The sequence below is a fragment of the Sus scrofa genome, chromosome 2 (assembly GCF_000003025.6).
Source record: "Sus scrofa isolate TJ Tabasco breed Duroc chromosome 2, Sscrofa11.1, whole genome shotgun sequence".
Taxonomy (NCBI): Eukaryota; Metazoa; Chordata; class Mammalia; order Artiodactyla; family Suidae; genus Sus; species Sus scrofa.
In genome coordinates, this window is record NC_010444.4 from 4,910,042 (window position 1) to 4,929,482 (window position 19,441).

General features: G+C 56.9%; 1 protein-coding gene across 5 annotated transcripts; it reads left to right on the top strand.

The window, feature by feature from the left end:
• LOC100522421 (aldehyde dehydrogenase family 3 member B2-like) lies at positions 82–18,518 on the top strand. 5 transcript variants are annotated; one of them, XM_021082736.1, is made up of 12 exons: positions 82–876; positions 2,745–2,816; positions 9,981–10,071; positions 14,149–14,311; positions 14,684–14,794; positions 14,966–15,086; positions 15,379–15,464; positions 15,567–15,648; positions 15,902–16,288; positions 16,958–17,124; positions 17,684–17,783; positions 18,011–18,518. In XM_021082736.1, the coding sequence occupies exons 4-12, from the start codon at positions 14,150–14,152 to the stop codon at positions 18,193–18,195; spliced, it is 1,401 nt and encodes a 466-aa protein (XP_020938395.1). In that variant the 5' UTR covers positions 82–876; positions 2,745–2,816; positions 9,981–10,071; position 14,149; the 3' UTR covers positions 18,196–18,518. The 5 variants fall into 5 exon arrangements, with proteins under 5 accessions (XP_020938395.1, XP_020938396.1, XP_020938394.1 ...); XM_021082737.1 differs by lacking the exon at positions 82–876 and having other exon boundaries at positions 2,498–2,816; XM_021082735.1 differs by lacking the exons at positions 82–876; positions 2,745–2,816 and having other exon boundaries at positions 9,911–10,071.

Here is a 19,441-nt window from a genome sequence, read left to right on the forward strand (position 1 = left end):
GGAGCTGTTCCTGCCGGCCTACACCACAGTTCACAGCTCAGGGCAAGGCGGAATCCTGAACCCACTGAGCAAGGTCAGGGATCGAACCTGCATCCTCATGGAAGCTAGTCAGATTCGTTAACCACTGAGCCATGATGGGGACTCCACAAACATCAGCTATTCACATTAGGTACACGCAATGGGTCCTTCCTTGGGCTCCCCTCCCCTTGTCCTGAGAACTGGTGGCATCCTTTCAGGACCCAGCCTAGGGAAGGCGATTAAACCTGTGATCTGGGGCCCTTGGGAAGGGACTTTCCCACCTCCCTGCAGGGTCTGCCATGAACCAACATAAACTCGTCATCAAGTGGATTTTGACAGACCCGGGGTCCTGCACTCCTGGGGTCAGCAAGGGCTACAGCTACAGTGAGGGCCAGCCCCCTCCCATCCCAGGTGGCCTCTACGTTCAGACAGGGGCCAGAAATTCATACACAGACTTTCAGTGACAAGCAGGTCCAGGCTGGCCACCGGGCGGGACCAGTGGGCTGGGTGAAGCTCCTTCACCCTGTCCTTCCCTTTTGCTTTCCATCAGCATCTGGCACAGAAGGGGAAATTCTCCAATGGCAGATGTGGCAACATCCTCTTGGCACGATCCCAGCTAAATTCCAGTTGGAGTGGGGCAACTAGTTGCTTGGTCTGGGTTTCATCTGCAAGAGCGGGGAGCCCCTGGGTGTGCCAGGCATGGGAGGTGGACAGATAAGCATGGGTCTACAGTTTGTCCCGGGTCAGAGTCATTTCTAACATCTCGATACTGGACAAAGACTCTGGTGACAAGCAGAGGAAAACAGGGCCCAGGAGTGAGGGAGGAGCACGGCTTCCGATCGCACACCTCGCACCAGGGTGAGTTCCCCAGCAGAAGAGCCCTTGCTGCTCCTGGCACATGGACAAGACGCCCCCACCCCCCACGACACACACACACCCAGACACACGTAAAGGGACACACCCAGGACAGGGCAACTGTTGTGGCGGCAAGCCTCAGCAGGCCGGCTCTTTGTGGGGGCAGCTGAACAGGCCTCACATGCGAATGTCCCACCCCTTGGCAGCTCCAGGGTTGGTTGTAAAGTAGGACATTGATGTTGATGGCATCTCCCCTTGTCACTGTCTCCTCTGGATACGATAACTGGTGGCAGCCTAGACTCCAGTGTGGATGATCAGAGTCTGTGCCGGGGCCTCAGCTTCTGCGATTCTGTCCATCTGCCCCAGATCTTTAAAAAACTATATGATTCCGGGAGTTCCCGTGGTGGCGCAGTGGTTAACGAATCCGACTAGGAACCATGAGGTTGCAGGTTCGGTCCCTGCCCTTGCTCAGTGGGTTAACGATCTGGCGTTGCCGTGAGCTGTGGTGTAGGTTGCAGACGCGGCTCGGATCCCATGTTGCTGTGGCTCTGGCCTAGGTCGGCAGCTACGGCTCCGATTGGACCCCTAGCCTGGGAACCTCCATATGCCGTGGGAGCGGCCCAGGAAATAGCAAAAAGACAAAAACCAAAAAAACTATATGATTCCAAGACTCTACCCTGTAAGAGTGTAATGGCCTTTAACTTTTCAACAACAGGCAAGAGAGCATAACGAGTCTCCTAGAAACACCTAGAGATGCTGAATCAGACACAAACTTATTTTCAAACACACAGCTGAGTGCTCAAGAAAATAAGCAAAGTCCCCCAGCGGAAGGGGCTGGGCTCCGAGACCAAAAGAGGGTGCGTTGAGTATTTCAGACCGGAGCAGGATCCCCCATGCATGGAGCTGTCCTAGACTCAGGACATGCTGAAGGAAGAGCCAGCACGCTGAGCAGTGGCCTTCTTGTGCAGTGGCAATGGTTTCAAGTCAAAGGGCCTGGAAGGCCTTGGAATAGGCATTGTTTGGGGACCTTGCTTTAATAGCTGCATATTTAGGGAGTTCCGTTATGCTTCAGTGGGTTACAAACCCTACTAGAATCCATGAGGATGCAGGTTTGATGCCTGGCCTTGCTCGGTGGGTTAAGGATCTGGTGTTGCTGTGAGCTGTGGTGTAGGTGGCAGACGTGGCTCGGACCCCGCATTGCTGGGGCTATGGCTGGGGCTGTGGCCAGCAACTGCAGCTCTGATTTGCCTCCTAGCCTGGGAACTTCCATATGCTGCAGGTGGGACCCAAAAAGAAGAAAAAAAAACAAATCTGCATATTTAGGAGGACATGGGAGCATCTCCTACTGGCAGACCACCTTTTTTTTGTTTTTGTTTTTTAAGGGCCCCACTCGAAGCATATGGAAGTTCCCAAGCTAGGGATCAAATTGGAGCTGAAGCTGGCAGCCTACACCATAGCCACACCAACACCAGATTCAATCCGAGTCTGCGACCTACACCACAGCTCATGGCAATGCTGTATCCTTAACCCACTAAGCAAGGCCAGGGATCGAACCTGCGTCCTCATGGATACTAGTTGGGCCTGTTACTGCTGAGCCATGACAGGAACTCCCCCCCCCCTTTTTTTTGAGCCCTCACCTGCAGCATCTGGAACTCCCCGTGCGCCAATTTTAAGTCTCCCCTGTCCTGTGAGAATTTCTCATTAGAATTATCCACTGTGCATTTTCTATTTTTGAATAAATTCTGCACCTTGGGTAGGTCTACACTGCAGGACAATACAAGTAAAGATGGCACCCTCTTAGGATTTCTATTTAGAGGGTCGTGTTCAACCACACCCTTCTTTTGCCTCAGTCTGATCTCCATCCCTTACAGGACAGGAGCACATTTGCAAACGTGGTCAGTTTCCTGAGTGTCTGGTTCGGGAGACGAGCCTCTCATGAGAAGGTGAGATCTTATGATAATCGTCGTTAAAGATGGAACATTTGCCCAGACGGCATCATTGTGTGTTGTGTATTACGGGTTGTGAGGCAATACCTGTTGTAAATTTGCTTTCATTTAAAAAAAGTTTTAGGCGATCCCGTCATGGCACAGTGGAAATGAATCTGACTAGGAACCATGAGGTTGCAGGTTTGATCCCTGGCCTTGCTCAGTGGGTTAAGGATCCGGCATCACCGTGAGCTGTGGTGTAGGTCGCAGCTGCGGCTCAGATCCTGAGTTGCTGTGGTTCTGGCGTAGGCAGGTGGCGACAGCTCCGATTCGACCCCTAGCCTGGGAATCTCCATATGCTTCGGGAGTGGCCTAAGAAATGGCAAAATACAAAAAAAAAAAAAAAAAAAAAAAAAAGTTTTAGGAGTTCCTATCATGGCGCAGCAGAAATGCATCTGACTAGGAACCATGAGGTTTCAGGTTTGATCCCTGGCCTCGCTCAGTGGGTTAACGATCCGGCGTTGCCGTGAGCTGTGGTGTAGGTCGCAGACATGGCTCAGATCCTGTGTTGCTGTGGCTGTGGCTGTGGCTGTGGCGTAGGCCAGCAGCTGTAGCTCCCATTAGACCCCTAGCCTGGGAACCTCCATATGCCATGGGTGCAGCCCTAAAAAGACAAAAGACAAAATAAATAATAAATAAATTTTTAAAAATTGTAGTAGTTTTTATGGCCACACCTGCAGCACATGGAAGGGAATTGAATCTGAGCCACAGTTATGACCTACTGCAGCTGCAGCAATGCTGGATCCTTTAACCCACTGTGCTGGGCCTTGATGGAACCTGAGCCTCTGCAGTGACCTGAGCTGCTGCAGTCGGATTAAGCCACTGTCCCACAGCAGGAACTCTGTAGTTTTGCTTTTATAGATGGCCAACCCCCAGCATAGCCCAGGAGTCAGGTCACAACCAGTGAGCTCAGTCTCCAGTAAGGCCCCCACCCGAGGCCAGCAACTGTTCTCGTGGAGCTTGTGGGGTGAATCAGGCAGTTTTGGTACCAGAAGTCCATGGGCAGCTGGTGGCCCTCCTGAGCTGTTCAGTGGCTCTTGGAGACACAAGCAAGGGTGGCTGGAGCCTCATCTAGAAAGGATTTTCCTGGGGGCATCAGGAAGGGCCAGCTGTACCCAGGCACACCTTGCTTTATTGCCATTCACAGGTGATACGTTTTTCACAAATTGAAAATTTGTGGCAACCCTGCCTGGAGGAAGGCAGTTGGCAACTCTTTCCAACACCATTTTTTTCCTTCGTGTTTCGGTCATCACAATATTTCAAAATTTTTCATTATTATTATTATTATTTTTGTCTTTTTGCTATTTCTTTGGGCCGCTCCCGTGGCATATGGAGGTTCCCAGGCTAGGAGTCGAATCGGAACTGTAGCCCCCGGCCTATGCCAGAGCCACAGCAATGCGGGATCTGAGCTGTGTCTGCAACCTACACCACAGCTCACGGCAACACCGGATCCTTAACCCACTGAGCAAGGGCAGGGACCGAACCCGCAACCTCATGGTTCCTAGTCAGATTCGTTAACCACTGCGCCACAACGGGAACGCCTTCACTATTATTACATTTGTTACGGCGATGTGTGATTTAGTAACATTTATGTTCCTATTGCAAAAAGATTATGACTGGCTCAAGGCTCAAATGATGGTTATCTTTTTTTCGCAAGAAAGTTGTGTTTGTTTGTATTTTGCTTTTTAGGGCTGCACCTGCGGCACACGGAAGTTCCCAGGCTAGGGGTTGAGTCGGAGCTGTAGCCACCAGCGTATGCCACAGCCACAGCAACGTGGGATCTGAGCTGTGTCTGCGACCTACACCACAGCTCATGCAACACCGGATCCTTAACCCACTGAGCAAGGCCAGGGATCAAACCCGCAACCTCATGGTTCCTAGTCGGATTCGTTTCTGCTGCACCACAACAGGAACTCCTTCACTTCATTTTTGTAACCACAGAATGATTTTTAAACTAGGATTGAACCCTAGTCTTCATGGATCCTGGTTGGGTTTCTTACCATTGAGCCATGATGGGAACTCCAATTTCTTTCTTTTTTGGCTCTACCTGCAGCATATGGAACTTCCCAGGGCCAGGGATTGAATCCAAGCCACAGCTGTGACCTATCTATGCCATAGCTGTGGCAACACCGGATCTTTAACCACTGTGCCTCTGCAGGAACTCCCAATATCCATTTATGATTTAAAATAAACACAACAATATTTTCATTAAGCTAGATAAAGGAATTTTCTTCACCTGGTAAAGAAATCTTCCAAAAATTTATAGCAAACATTATACTTACTTAAAGGTGAAATGTTAGCCACAATCCCATTAAGAACACGAACTAGACAATCATTCCCACTGTCTTTGCTTCAACATGTGTTAGAGGTCCCAGCCTACACAGTAAAAAAGGAAGAACAAAATAGGGTGTAAAAATTGAAAAGGAGGAAGCAAAACCATCAATTGCCACGGATTTCAACTTCGCTCACATGAAAACCTCATTATTATTAGAATTAGTTCTGAAAATAAGACTAATTCAAGAAGTAAATTGCATTCTCCTACTCCACCTGTACACTTCTGGAAAGTGCAGTTTTTAGAATAGCAATAAAAACAAGCTACTTAGGTATGCCTCTAACCTAAGATGTGTAGTAGGAAAAAAAAAATAAAGGGGAGAGGAGTTTCCTGGTGGCTCAGAGGGTTAAGGATCTAGCATTGTTGCTGCTGTGACTCGGGTTACTGCTGTGGCATGGGTATGATCCCTGGCCGCAGGAAATTCTGCATGCCTGGGGCATGGCCCAAAAAACCCCACAAAAGATGTATAATGGAAAAAATTACAGTATTGTATTGAAAGACATTCACAAAGAGCTAAATCAGTGGAAAAATATGCCATGTTCATGAATGGGAAGATTCATAAAGATGTCAGAGTCACCAAAAATGACCTATTAAATTTAAATACTTCCAATCAAGACTCTAATAGAAAATTTCATGGAACACGATGAGCTGATTCTGTCTATGGAAGACAAATGGGCCAAGAATAAGCCAAGATAATTTGGCTTCTTTTTTTTTTTTTTTTTTTTGGCTGCGTCCCCTGAATGTGAAAATTCTAAGACCAGCGATCAAACCCATGCTACAGCTGCAACCCGAGCCACAGCACAACACTGGATCCTTAACCCACTGTGCCACAAGGGAACTCCCAGTCAAAATAATTTGGAAGAAAAGCAACATAGGGAGACTTGCCCCACCAGACTTCAAGACTCCTTATTAAACAATAGTATTTAAGACAGTATAGTACTGATACAAAGACAAAGAAATAAATACATCTATGGAACAGAGGAGAGAGCTCAGAAACAGACTTGTACAGATAATTTGGCAGCTATAGATGCTAGCAATTGGTTTTCTTGATTGGAAAAAAATTAAATTGGATCTCTACCTCATACCATTTACATACAAAGTGTATACATTCTAGTCGAACTTAAAACGAGGCTCAGCGGAAATGAATCTGACTAGTATCTATGAGAATGCAAGTTTGAACCCTGACCTTGCTCAGTGGGTTAATGATCTGGCATTGCTGTGGCTGTGGTGTGGCCAGCAGCTACAGCTCTAATTTGATTCCTAGCCTGGGAATCTCCCTATGCTGCAGGTGCAGCCCTAAAAAGACAAAACCACCACCAACAAAAATGCTGGTGCCAGGTCCACCGCAGACCTGCCAGGACAGAAGCACGGAGTAGGGTCCTGGAATCTTCGGATCCCAGGGGAGGTTTGAAGGTCCCTGAATTAACCTGTTCAGTCCCATTGGGGGACCTGGAGTCCTGGGCACCACTGCTTTCTCTCCCCAAGAAGGACCTCCCCACCCCCCACAGGGCACCCAGCATCTACCAGAGGGGCCAGAGGGTCCCCTTTCCCAGGCCCCACCCACCAGGTGGAGACTCACACTAGGTCCCTTCTTAGTCAGCCTGGGCTGTTGGAACAAAGCACCACAGACATTTATTTTTTGCAGTCCTGGAGGCCGGAAGTCCAAGGCCAAGGCACCAGCTGGTCGGTTTCTCAGGAGGGCTCTTCTCCCAGCTCGCAGTCGGCTGTCTTCTCCCTGCTTCCTCACACAGCAGAGAGCGAGCCAGCAAGCTCTCTGAGGGCCCATCCTGTAAGGGCACTGATGCCACCACGGGAGCCCCACCCCCACGCCCTCGTCTAACCCTAATCATCTCCCAAAGGCTCGCCTCCAAACACCACCCACTGGGGATTAGAGCATCAACACGTGAACTTGAGGAGACATCATTTAGGCCGCAGGAGTCCGTCAGGGCTCGCTGGGAGGTCCTGGCCCAGACCAAGGTCTGCTGCTCTGTGCTGGGATTTGTCACTGCCCATCCCTCCCACCCCCCACCCCATCGTCCCTCATTCTCCCACCTCCAGCTCTGCACATTCCCGCCCCACACCCCATGAGCCACCCCCTCTGACATCCCCACCGAGGGCTCCCCGCCAGGATCACCCTCCCCACCCCCGCAGCACCCGGTGCACCCCCGGACCTCCCCCCTCAACCCCGCCCTGCCCCTCAGTCACCACCCCCCGCCCCGCAGTCACCCCCCCCCGCCCCGCAGTCACCCCCCCACCCCCGCTTCCCTGGAGCAGAAGAACTTCAAAGAATCATCCAGGACTGTGGCTCTCAGTGGGGGCGGGGGGGACGATGACGTTCCCCTGGGGACACTTGGCAGTGACTAGAGACAGTTTGGGTTGTCACAACAGGGGAGGTGCCAGCAGCCCGGAGTGGGTAGAGACGAGCGGGGGGGGGGGGCTGCTAAACACCCTACAAAGCACAGGACTGCCCCCCACAACTTAGGCTGCTGCTGCGAGCAGGGCCGAGCCGCCCCGAGTGCTCCCGGAAACCCAGAGCATGCTGGGAACTCGTGATTTCCGGCCCCGCCCAGACCTAGCGAATCCGGGGAGCCAGGCTTTCCTCGTTCTGCTCCTCCGGGGTCTGCGGCGACCAATCTCCTTTCCTTCTGGTCCACCCGCTTTCAGCTGTGGCTTCTCTCCCATGTCTCAACTTCAACGACGTTTGCCCAGGCGTGGCGAGGGGTTCCTTTTTGTCCTGTCCTACTGTGTCCCTGGCTGCCCCTTTGCTCTCCCCCCGTCCTATAGACTGCCATTCCTCGTAACTCCTTTCTTCCCAGACACACGAGTGACCTCTCCCAGTCCCATGTCCCTGAAGGTGACCCTTGGAGACGATGGATCCCACATTCATGCATCAGCCGGCCCTGACCCTGAGCCCGCGACTCCTGTCCCTGCCCGCCTCAGCCTGGCTCCTCCCTGACCTTCTTCTCAGGAAATGGCAGGTGCCCATCCAGCCACCCTTTGCTTCAGCTGAAACCTGCACGGCCCCCTTATTCCGTCCTCTCCTGCTCCCCGGTCCAATCCCTGAATCCAGCGGAAGGCCTCCAAGTGCTGCAGGCAGAGCTCATCCCCCGCCCCCACATGGACCCCCTCGCCCAAGCTCAGTGCTTTGCCTGGACGACCCTTGTGGGCTCCAGCTGTCTCCCTGCCCCTCTTCCCTCCCAAAGGCGGCAGTTTGAGGGTACCACCTGCTGGAACCCTCCGTGGGTGGGTGCTTGTGGCCCGACCCCTGCCTCCCCTTCGCCCCACCCTGGCCCTGACCATCGTCTTCTTCTGCAACTGGATCTTTGCCTCCGTGTCTGACCACCGCATGGCTGCAGGTTCTGGTCATCTGTCCCCCAGGACTCAGCTCAGAGGCGCCCCCGCCCGCCACAGCCTTGCTCTGCTCAGCATTTCGGCAGCCTCTGGAGTGTTTGGCCGCTGGTGTAGCATTCCTCCCTCAGGACCTGCCTCAGGGCTGGTTCTCAGCCAGGTCCCGCCTCTCAGCTGAGCAGTGCATTTTTCTTGACAATTTGAGTTCATTTTTCTGGGAGTCATGGTCCAAGGTCACCAGGGGTGACAAAGCAAGTGGCTTTTGCTCCCCATGGTATGCTGATAATGGCTCCCCAAAATACGTCCACCCCCCCAACCTTCTGTGAATGAGGTCTTCTTAAGAAAAAGCGTCTTGGAGTTCCCACTGTGACTCACGGGTTAAGAACCCAACATAGTCTCCATGAGGATGCAGGTTCGATCCCTGGCCTTGCTTAGTGGGTTAAGGATCTGGCATTGCTGTGGCTGTGGCATAGGCCAGCAGCTACGGCTCCGATTCCACCCCTAGCCCGAGGAACTTCCATGTGCTGCAGGTGCAGCTGTCAAAAGAAAAGAAAGAAAAACGGCATTCACAGATGTGAGTAAGTGAAGGATTTTGAGGTGAAGAAATTATCTTGTCTTATCCACTGGGCCCCAAATCCAGTCACAAGTGTCACAATAAGAGACATGGTGAAGGCCAGGGAGGACACAGGCAGAGAGGGGAGGACTGCGGCAGGAGCCAGTGAGTGCCAGCAGCCACAGATGCTGAAGAGGCCTGGCCATCCTCCTCCAGGGCCTCCAGGGCCGGGGCCACAGCCTGCTGGCACCTGGGTGTTGGACTTCTGTCCCCCAAGATCATGAGACAGTCACTCTCTGATGTCTGCGGCTACCACGGTTGTGGTCGTTTGTTAGGGCAGCCCCCTGATCCAATGGGTTTGCTGAGTATCTTACAAAAGTTTTTTTGGTACTTTATTTTTAGGGCTGCACTTGAAACATATGGAGTTTCCAGGCTAGGGGTCAAATCAAAGCTGCAGCTGCTGGCCTGCACCACAGCCATAGCCATGCCGGATCCAAGCCGTGTCTTTGACCTACACCGCAGCTCACAGCAACACCGGATCCTTAACCCACTGCGTGAGGCCAGGGATCGAACCGAACCCGCATCCTCATGGATGCTGGTCAGATTCATTACCGCTGCGCTATGACGGGAACTCCTTCTTTTGCATTTTTCAGTTGCCGTAGAGGTTCAGCACATTTTCACCTGCTCATGGGCTCTTCAGGCTTCTTGCTGGTCCATTTAGTTTGAACAGCTCTGCTGAAATATAACTCGCCCATCTGAAGTATAAACCCACGGTTCCTGGGAGGTGGCTCCTTCAGCTGCCTCGCCCCACCCCCTGCTCTTAGGCTGGTCTCGCCAGACTTGAGTTCCCTTCTGGTGTCTTATGTGGCTCCTGCTGTCCTGTTTCCAGTCTCAACCACAGATGACCTCAGATGCCTTCCGCCCAGGGCAGAATCAGATTCCTTCACGCTGCCTGGAACCGCTCTCCACAGCCTTCAGCGGTGGGTGATCTTGGTCCCTGGGGACAGATCTGGGGGGGAGGGACGGGGCCAGAGCACACATGCGAGATGGCGGTGGGGCCTTGGCTCATTCTTTTGCTTCCCAGAATCTAGCAGGTGCTTGAGAAATACTCATGGGAGGATTCATAGCCAACATTTGGGAGCCCTGACTCTGTGTCAGGAGCTTGATCTGTCTCGTCTGTTCTTGCATCATCCTGCGGGATCTTTTCAAGAACCATGACAATTACGTGCAATAGTTTGTTACCTCAGGGAGGCTCAGGGAGGTTAAGTAACTTGCCCAGGGTCACACAGTAAATAAAGTAAAAGAGGAACGGAGCACTGCCCTGCAGCCATGGTGCCCCAGCCCATCCAGGCTCTCTCTGCAGCCGCCAGGGCCCCTTCCTCTGCTCGGAGGATGCCAATGGGGCACTTCAGGAGGGTGCAAACGAAGGAGGCCTGCGGGGTGGGGCTGGCGGGGGTGGGGCAGACGTAAGGATTCGGTGCAAGGACCCAGATAGAGGCGGCCAGGGCCCCACTGATACTTTCTTCTTGTAAACTTGTTTTGTCGCTCATCAGATAACTTTCTGCCAGCCCTTCCCAGGAAGTAAGGTGCAACCTGGAAGTTGCCGGACCTGTTCCTCGGGCCAGCTGTGCGAGGGTGGGTGAGGCAAGAGAGGCATCAGGCCAGCTGGAGAGTTGGGTCACTCCTGGTGTCACTCCACTGCCAGCGTGGGCACCGGGCATCTGGTGGGGGCCAGCAGCTGCTCAGGCCCCCGGGAGGCTTGGCAGCCTGAGAGGCTGCGGAGAGACTTGGGCCAGGACCATAGTCGGAATATCTGGACGCAGAATGTCAGGCAAAGGGGGCAAAGGCTCTGCACAGGATCCAGGGTCGGAGCCCACACTGGGGTATGTGGGGCCCGGGGCAAGGACCAGGGGCATGGGGTTGGGCGGCGCGGGGGGTGGGGGCCGGGGGCCTGGCTCAGAGCAGAGCAGAGAGATGGCTCTGTCCTGCCCTGGCTGCACTGCCTGGTCTCCGGCCAGTTATCCTGTGTGAGCCTCGTGGCCCGCTTCCTCCTGTACCCCAACCCCACCCATGTGCTGGCCGGGCCCCCGGCGGGGTGAGTGGAGGCTTCCCAGGCTGGGGGAGGAGGCCTTGTGTAGACAGACAGGAACCAGCCAGGGGTCATCCATGCTGTGATGGTGGTTGGGATGGAGGGGAGCTGGGACCCGGGAAGAGGCGGGCTTCTTGGCAGGTGAAGCCAGAGCTGGATCTCTGGGTTTAGGTTGTAGAAGCAGCACCTGCTGTTCATTTCTGGTTCTGGAAGTATCACATTCTCACTGCAGAACATCTGAAAGGTACAGAAAGATGCTGAGACGTCGGTAAAAGGCACAGGGCGCACATGGGTGCTGGGGGGGGAGGGGCCACGGGGACCAAGATGACAGCCGCCACACAGCAGCTGCGAGGAGGACAAGTCCAGCTGTCCTTCGGAGCCTCGGTGTCCGCATCCTTATCACCAGGTCATAAAAAGTCCTTTGAGGAATTCCTGTGGTGGCGCAGCAGAAATGAACCTGACTAGTATCCACGAGGACAAGGGTTCGATCCCTGACCCTGCTCAGTGGGTTAAGGATCCGGCGTTGCCGTGAGCTCTGCTGTAGGTCACAGTCGGATCTGGTGTTGCTGTGGCTGTGGTATAGGCCGGCAGCTGCAGTTCCAATTTGACCCCTAGCCTGGGACCTTCCATAAGCCTCGGGCATGGCTCTTAAAAAAAAAAAAGACCTTTGAGGTCTGAAGGAGACAATGCCCACTGAGCATGTGGCCCCAGGTGCCAGCTCTGCTTCCCCTCCAGCCTGGGTTCTGTGTTGTGCCGCTGCCCGTGCTCTAGCTCCCAACTCCCCATGCAAAGGTCCTGTCAGGCCCCAACCTGCCGGCTGCATCTTATTTCTCACAGTCTGGCCCCCGCCCCAGGCCTCGGCATGTGCTGGCCCCTCATCCCGACACATGCCTCTGCCCCTGCCCCTTACAGGCAGAGCTGCCGGTGGGATCTGCCGCCAGCCTCTCACAAAGCCTGCGGCACCAATTCCTGATTGTAATGACATTGTCAGCGTCATTATTGTCAATGTCATTATTGTTCCACGTCTAGACTGTGAGTTCCAGGCTCGCCTGGTCGGCAGCCAGGGGTCCCTGGTCAGCCCCACCTCAACCGGACCTGGGTCCCCGCGGCCCTGCAGCGGGCAGGCCAGGCAAGGAAGCCCCTGGGATGGGGAGCAGGAGCCCGCGGGCCAGCTCCATCCCTCCCTGAGGATGCTGCTGATCTCAGCGCTCATCCAGCCGTCCACTCCCTCGCTGATGGGTGGAGACGAGGCCTGGGGATTTGTCCTCAAATAAACTCAGCCCCAGGCTGTCCCCAGGCTATCCAGGTGTGCACTGTGAGGACAGTGACGTTGAGAAAGGCAGGGAATCCCTGCCCTGCTTGCCTCACCTGGGGAAGTTGTGATGGAGCTGGGACCAGGGTCCCAGGACAGACCCCAGGACACATGGGTGCCAGAGCCCACCTCCACTCCGGACCTTGACTCAGGGCGGACGTTCAGCCCTAGAGCGGCTCTAAGGGATGAAGTTAGAGCAGGGCTGGCAGCACCTGCAGCCCTTGAACCCCAGGCAGGGACGCTGGGTGAGGCAGGAGAGGCTGGCACTGCAGGCAGAGCTTTGGGGCAGCCTGGGACTGGAAGGGGCTCTGGGCAGCCCTGCACTGAGGGTGGACAGTGCTGGTGGGCAGAGCTGGGCCCAGAGCAACCCCAACCAGGATGCACTCAGGCAGAAACGGTCCTTGGCCCCTGCAATGTGGGGCAGGGGTCTAGGTGGGACCACCCCCAGGCCTGGCTGTGGGAGGGCACAGCTTGGGTCCCCTTCCAGCCCAAGATGAGGGCCGGACATGGCGGAAACACTTTCTGCAGCCGCGTCCTCCCCAGGCGGTGGCATACCTGGGGGCGAAAAGGACAGGGCCGGGAATGGCGGCCTCCCCGGCACGGGACCAAGGGTGTGTCTGCAGGTGCTCCCTGGGAACGTGCCCAGCCCCTGTCCTGGCTGCCCATATTTCTCAGCTGGGGTGGCCCCCTGAGCCGTGTCACTGCTGCAGCCAAGGTCTGTTGAGGGTCGGATGGCTCAACGGGTGCTGTGCCCACCTTCCAGATGAGGAGGCTAAGGCTCGGAGAAGAGTGACCTGCCCAGTCCCCCAGAGCAGAGGAGTTGCTGGTGGGGCCCTGGCCTGCGGGGTGCCCCATGCCCAGTCTCACTCCATGGCCAACACTCTGGGGCAGAGGTCAGGGTCAGGCCTGTGAGATGCTGCCGAAGGCTGAGGATGGCCCATGTACACACACAGAGACAGAGACACAGAGAAACACAGAGACAGAGGCACACAGAGACAGACACACAGAGAGACAGAGACACACAGAGACAGAGACACACAGAGAGGCAGAGACACACACACATAAAGAGACATAGAGACACACAGAAACACAGAGAGAGAGACACACACACAAAGACACACAGAGAGATAGAGACAGTGACAGAGACACAAGGAGGTGACACGTACGGTCCTGTGGCCCTCGTTGGGGCACTCAGACCCCTTTCTACAGGCAGTCCTCTCCCCTAGAAGCCCTGCTGGTTCTTTCTCTCTCCCAGGCCCCACACCTCTTGGCCCCACTGGGGTTCCCTTGGGTGGCAGGCTGAAGCCCAGCTAGCTTCCAGGCCCCGGACCGTCAGCTGCACCGCCAGCCTCTTCACCCCGCCAGCTGCAAAGCTCCACTTTGCTCCTTGCTTTGAGACCCTGTTCCAGGACCACCTCCCCAGGGCACACTGGGGCATCCTCGCACTCCCGGGACCCGTGGCACACCCCGGCCTGTTTCCCTATCAGTCACCATGAAAGCTCTGTAGCCTCTGAGAAAAGGAACCCTCGCAGTCCCCGTGGGGGTGTCCATGGACCCACACAGGTGCAGGCAGGGACAGTGGAGAGGGCCTGGGGAGGTGGGGGCGCCCTGGCCAACGCTGCCTCCCTCTCCCCCCCCCCCGCCCCCGCCTGGCAGGATGGACCCCTTCGCGGACACACTGCAGCGACTGCGGGAGGCCTTCAGCTCGGGGCGCACGCGGCCGGTCGAGTTCCGGGCCACCCAGTTGAAGGGCCTGGGCCGCTTCCTGCAAGAGAACAAGCAGCTTCTGCAGGAGGCGCTGGCGCAGGACTTGCGCAAGGTGGGTGGGCAGGGGCGGAGCGGCCGTGTCCCCAGTTCTGTCCGTGCTTATTTAGCAGACCCTTCCCTGGCCTGCAGCCCAGCACGGCAGGCATTCTACAGCCTCACCTCAGCCAACCTGGGAGGCAGGTTCGATTGCAGTCCCCACGTCACCACACGGGAAACTGAGGCGCATGGGGGTTAAGTCGCTTGCCCAAGGTCCCACAGCCGGGAAGTGGCAGCGCTGGGACGGGAGCCCAGGACCCCAGCTCCTTGCTGCTCACGGTGCAGCTCCCAGGGGGGCGCCCGGGCTCTGGCCTTCCCTCCTTGGGGACTCTCAGGGACCTAACGACTAGAGCACCTCCCTGACTCCCGAATCCCGCCTCCCCCGCAGTCGGCCTTTGAGGGGGACATGTGTGAGATCCTCCTCTGCCAGAATGAGGTCGACCTGGCCCTCAAGAACCTGCACACCTGGACGAAGGACAAGCCAGTGGCCAAGAACCTGGTGAGCTCGGCGGGGAGGGGGCGCAGCCCAGGGCCGCTCAGCCCAGGCCCAGGGTGTCCTCTGTCTCCTCGTGGGGACTCCACTGCCCTCAAGGAGGCTTGAGGACTCTGGGGCAATGGGCTCTGGGACAATGCTCTCGGGGCCTCAGCATCCATCCATCCTATACCCCAGTTCACTCAGCTGGACTCGGCCTTCATCCGGAAGGAGCCCTTCGGCCTGGTGCTCATCATCGCCCCCTGGAACTACCCTGTGAACCTGACTCTGATGCCCCTGGTGGGCGCCCTCGCCGCAGGTGAGTGGGCGCCTCCACCTCCTGCCCCCCTGCCCATCCCCCCGCCCCCAGCCTCAAGGTCTCACAGCCACCCTCAGAGCCAGGGAGGAGGGGGAAGCCAGCCCCAGGTGGCTAAGAAGGCTGGTTCCCACCTGCCCACCACCCCCGGGCTGTGTGGTCCAGGGTCCGAGCCGTATTCTTCACCTGAAGGGGGCGGGGGCGGGGGGCACCTGCTGTGCAGGTGTGAGGACCTGATGGAGGCGGGAGAGGCTGCACCTGCTGCAGCTTCCCCTCCCCCTGCCCCGCCCCCCAGGGAACTGCGTGGTGCTGAAGCCCTCGGAGATCAGCAAGAGCACTGAGAAGGTCCTGGCCGAGGTGCTGCCCCGATACCTGGACCAGGTGAGGGTGGACCTGCCCCTTCAACGCCCTCTTCCCACAACCCCGCCCCTGCAGCAAGAGTCCTGCAGCGGCCCCTGAGCCGTCTCTCATCCCCCATTGCAGAGCTGCTTTGCCGTGGTGCTGGGTGGCCCCGAGGAGACAGGACAGCTGCTGGAGCACAAGTTTGACTACATCTTCTTCACAGGTGAGGGTGGCTCCGGCCAGTGTCCTGGGGGAGAAGGGACACTGGAGAACAGGACGGGGAAGGCCATGGAAGGAGGAGGTGGTGGCCAGTGTGGGGAGCATCCCAGGGGGCAATCCACCCAGGCAGGGTGGGATCCTGGGGCAGGCGGGCCAGAGACAGATCCCAGTGGGTGGACCAGGATGGGCCAGGAAGGTGGCGCCTGAACCATCCAGCCAAGGCTAGCTGAAGGTGGGGTCAACTCCCATGTCCCCAGGGAGCCCTCGAGTTGGCAAGATTGTCATGACTGCTGCCGCCAAGCACCTGACGCCCGTCACGCTGGAGCTGGGGGGCAAGAACCCCTGTTACGTGGACGACAACTGTGACCCCCAGACCGTGGCCAACCGCGTGGCCTTGTTCCGCTATCTCAACACCGGCCAGACCTGCGTGGCCCCCGACTACATCCTGTGCAGCCCAGAAACACAGGCGCGGCTGCTGCCCGCCCTGCAAAGCGCCATCACCCGTTTCTATGGCGACGACCCCCGGGCCTCCCCCGACCTGGGCCGCATCATCAACCACAAACATTTCCAGCGGCTGCAGGGCCTGCTGAGCTGTGGCCGCGTGGCCATCGGCGGCCAGAGTGACGACAGCGATCGCTACATCGGTGAGTCGGGCCCTCCCCGCCCGCCCACCCCGCTGAGGCCCCTCCACGCGGGAAGCCGCACTCGCGCCCCAAGTCCGGGCTGGGCCTGAAACCTCTGGCCCCGAGGCTCCCGCCACCCCACGGCTAGAGCCCAGCCTGGTCCACGGCTCTGTGACCCATGTTCCAGGCTGCTGTGGCCTGAGACCGTGACCCCTGGACTCCACACTCTGGCTCAGGCTCTGGATTCTCCGAGCTCAGACCCCAGACTCCCAGGGCTCCCGAGAGCTCAGAGTCCAAACTCTGTCCCTCGATCTGTGGCTCCCCAGGGCTGCGACCCCAGGTCCTCTGAGCCCGCGATTCCCGGTTCTAAACTCCCGCGGCCCATCCCGAGCAGGTGCTGTGCCGTGAACCAAGCAGCCCGTCTCCTGGGCCGCACGGCTCCGAGGGCCACGCTGCGGCCGCCAGCAGGCTGGGGCCTGGGCCCTCACACTCCCGGCTCTGTAAGACCACGGCTGAGTGGTTCTCTGGCCCCACGGGCCCCGGTCCTGCTGGGGAGCTCCTCAGGGCCCCTTCTCGGGGGCGGTGGGGAGACTCGCTTCCCTCGAACCTCCCTGAGCCTGGAGCCCGGGCTGCCTGGGCCCTGCCCGAGGCCCCGGCCCTGGGGCTGAGGCGTCGCCTGTGCCCGGGCAGCCCCCACGGTGCTGGTGGACGTGCAGGAGACGGAGCCGGTGATGCAGGAGGAGATCTTCGGGCCCATCCTGCCCATTCTGAACGTGAGGGGCCTGGACGAGGCCATCGACTTCATCAACCGGCGGGAGAAGCCCCTGGCGCTGTACGCCTTCTCCAACAACAGCCAGGTGGGGCTGGACAGCGGGGGCGGCAGCAGAGAGACCAAAAGTTGAGACAAGTCACACCCCCTTCCCCGGCCACCTAGGAGTGTCAGGGCAGCAGACGCCTCCAGTGTGACTACAGACCAGGCCACCAGGACAACGGCTCCCTGTACACAGGGGTCTGGCAGAGGGGGCTTGGGCAGTGCCAAGAACCTGCTAACACATGGCTGGCCAGCTGCCTGCACTGGTCAGGGCAGCTTCTGCCCAGATGAGGAGGTGCCCTTTCTACCTGGCCTGTCCAGACAGCCCACACTTTTCCTAAATCGTGCCGAAGCTCCGTGTGGGTGAGCAAAACCCATGAAGGGGGATGGAGCCCAAGGGAAGCTGGGACCTGACAGGTAGAGCCAGGGTGGCCGCCGGGGAGTCTGCAGGCTACTGCAGCTTATGACCCTCCTACTGCTTCTCACGGCCAGGGGCTCCCCTCTGCATGATCAGAAGGGTGACACCTGCTCAGCAGAGGATGGAAACTGGGGAGGCTCTTCCGCTCCTGGTAGAGTGACAGCCTATCCCCCTCCCCTCCTGCCAGGTAATAAACCAGATGCTGGACCGGACCAGCAGCGGTACCTTTGGAGGCAACGATGGCTTCATCTACTTAACTTTGCCGTCCCTGCCCCTGGGGGGCGTCGGTGAGCTCTGCCCGCCCTTCCCGTCCCCCTCCAACTGTCAGGGAAGCCCAGTTTGGTACCCAGACCCAAGAAGACCCAGTTTTGCCTTCATGCTGAAGGCCTCGGTTCCCCTACCTGGAAACTGGCTCTCAGAATAGCCTGATTTTCCCTGAGCTCCCTGGCGGGCCGTGGGTGGCTGCTGAGGATGGGCTGCCTGGCCTCGGGCCCTCACTTCTGTGCACTTGCAGGCAACAGCGGCATGGGAAGATATCATGGCGAGTTCTCCTTCGATACCTTCTCCCACCACCGCGCCTGCCTGCTCGCCCACTCAGACCTGGAGAAGCTCAATGAAATCCGCTACCCGCCCTATTCTGGCTGGAACCAGCAGGTGATCAGCTGGGCCATGGGCAACCAGAGATGCAGCATTCTGTAAGCACCCTGCCCACCTTCAGGGCCCACCCCCTCGGGCCCCCCCACCCTGTCCTGCTGCTGCCCAGATGCTCAGTTGTCCCTCAAAGGCAGGTGCACAAAGATCTGGGGCTCTGTCTGAACAGACCCCTGGCCAGGCAGGACCTCTGGACCACTGGTCCAGCCCCTTTCAGGGTCAAAGTCCTCCCTACAGCCTCCTGACAGATTTTTTGACCCTCTGCTTGAATACATCTGGTGTCAAAGGACTCACTCCCAAGGCTGAGCCGCTCTGATGGTTAGAAAGGACACCCTTGTGTCAGATCTGTAATTAAATTTCCAAAATACAGAGTGATTTTAGCGGCTTCTGTCACATCTGGTTTGGGGAGCTGGGTGTGTCTGACCTGAAGTGATCTGATCTTGACCTCAGATCTGGCCAGTTGGTGGTGTTTGCCTGATGTGTGTTATTTACAAGGACTCTGATGATGTGTGTGGGATCAATAAGGAAGGTGCACAACGGTTGATTAGGGATGTCTGCAATGGGCACAGGAGAGGGTTGTTCACATGCTACACTAGACTCCTAGAAGGAAATTGATCAGTAATGTCTGCTAAGGCACAGGAGTAGGTTGTGGACATGCTGGCCATGTCTGTCATCCCTGCTCTAGACTCCCAGGAGGTCAGGGCGAGAAGAACCTAAATCTGGTCACTTCACCCGACACATAGGAAGACTGAGGTCTAGAGCCAGGATAGGGCTGAACTGAGTTTATTCAGTAAAGCAGGGCAGAGTTGAGTGACAGTGGACTTCACTGAGAAATGTGGGGATGGGGGATCAGTAGACAGCATATCTGATCTGTTGTGACCAGGCTCTTGATCTTTCCTTCGTCCTCACCCTGGGAGCCCACTTCTAATCCACCCAGCCTTGCTTCAGTGGGATCCTCCCCGCTCAGAAGTGTGGGAAAACTGAGCTACTGGCCTGACGTGGAAAGAAGGAAAGTACAACCCTCCTGCTCCCCTGGCAATTGTTGGGAATGGCTGACCTCAAAAAGGTACAGGATAGACTCAAAGAAGGTGCTTACGCCTAGGCTCAAAGAGCTTGTAAATGAGTGAAGGAAAGGATGAATAAGGAAGTGAGAGGATGGATGGATGGATGGAAGGGTGGGTGGGTGGGTGGATGGATGGATGGATGGAGGATGGATGGATGGAGGATGATGGATGGAAGGGTGGGTGGATGGAGGGTGGGTGGTGGAAGGGTGGATGGATGGATATGAGGGTGG

Excerpts from the sequence above, each read along its gene's own strand:
- LOC100522421 (XM_013994017.2), top strand. The coding sequence starts at position 10,916 with ATGTCAGGCAAAGGGGGCAAAGGCTCTGCACAGGATCCAGGGTCGGAG. Across the intron at positions 14,312-14,683 it reads TGGCGCAGGACTTGCGCAAG|TCGGCCTTTGAGGGGGACAT; the intron begins GTGGGTGGGCAG and ends CCTCCCCCGCAG. Across the intron at positions 15,465-15,566 it reads TGCCCCGATACCTGGACCAG|AGCTGCTTTGCCGTGGTGCT; the intron begins GTGAGGGTGGAC and ends CCCCCATTGCAG.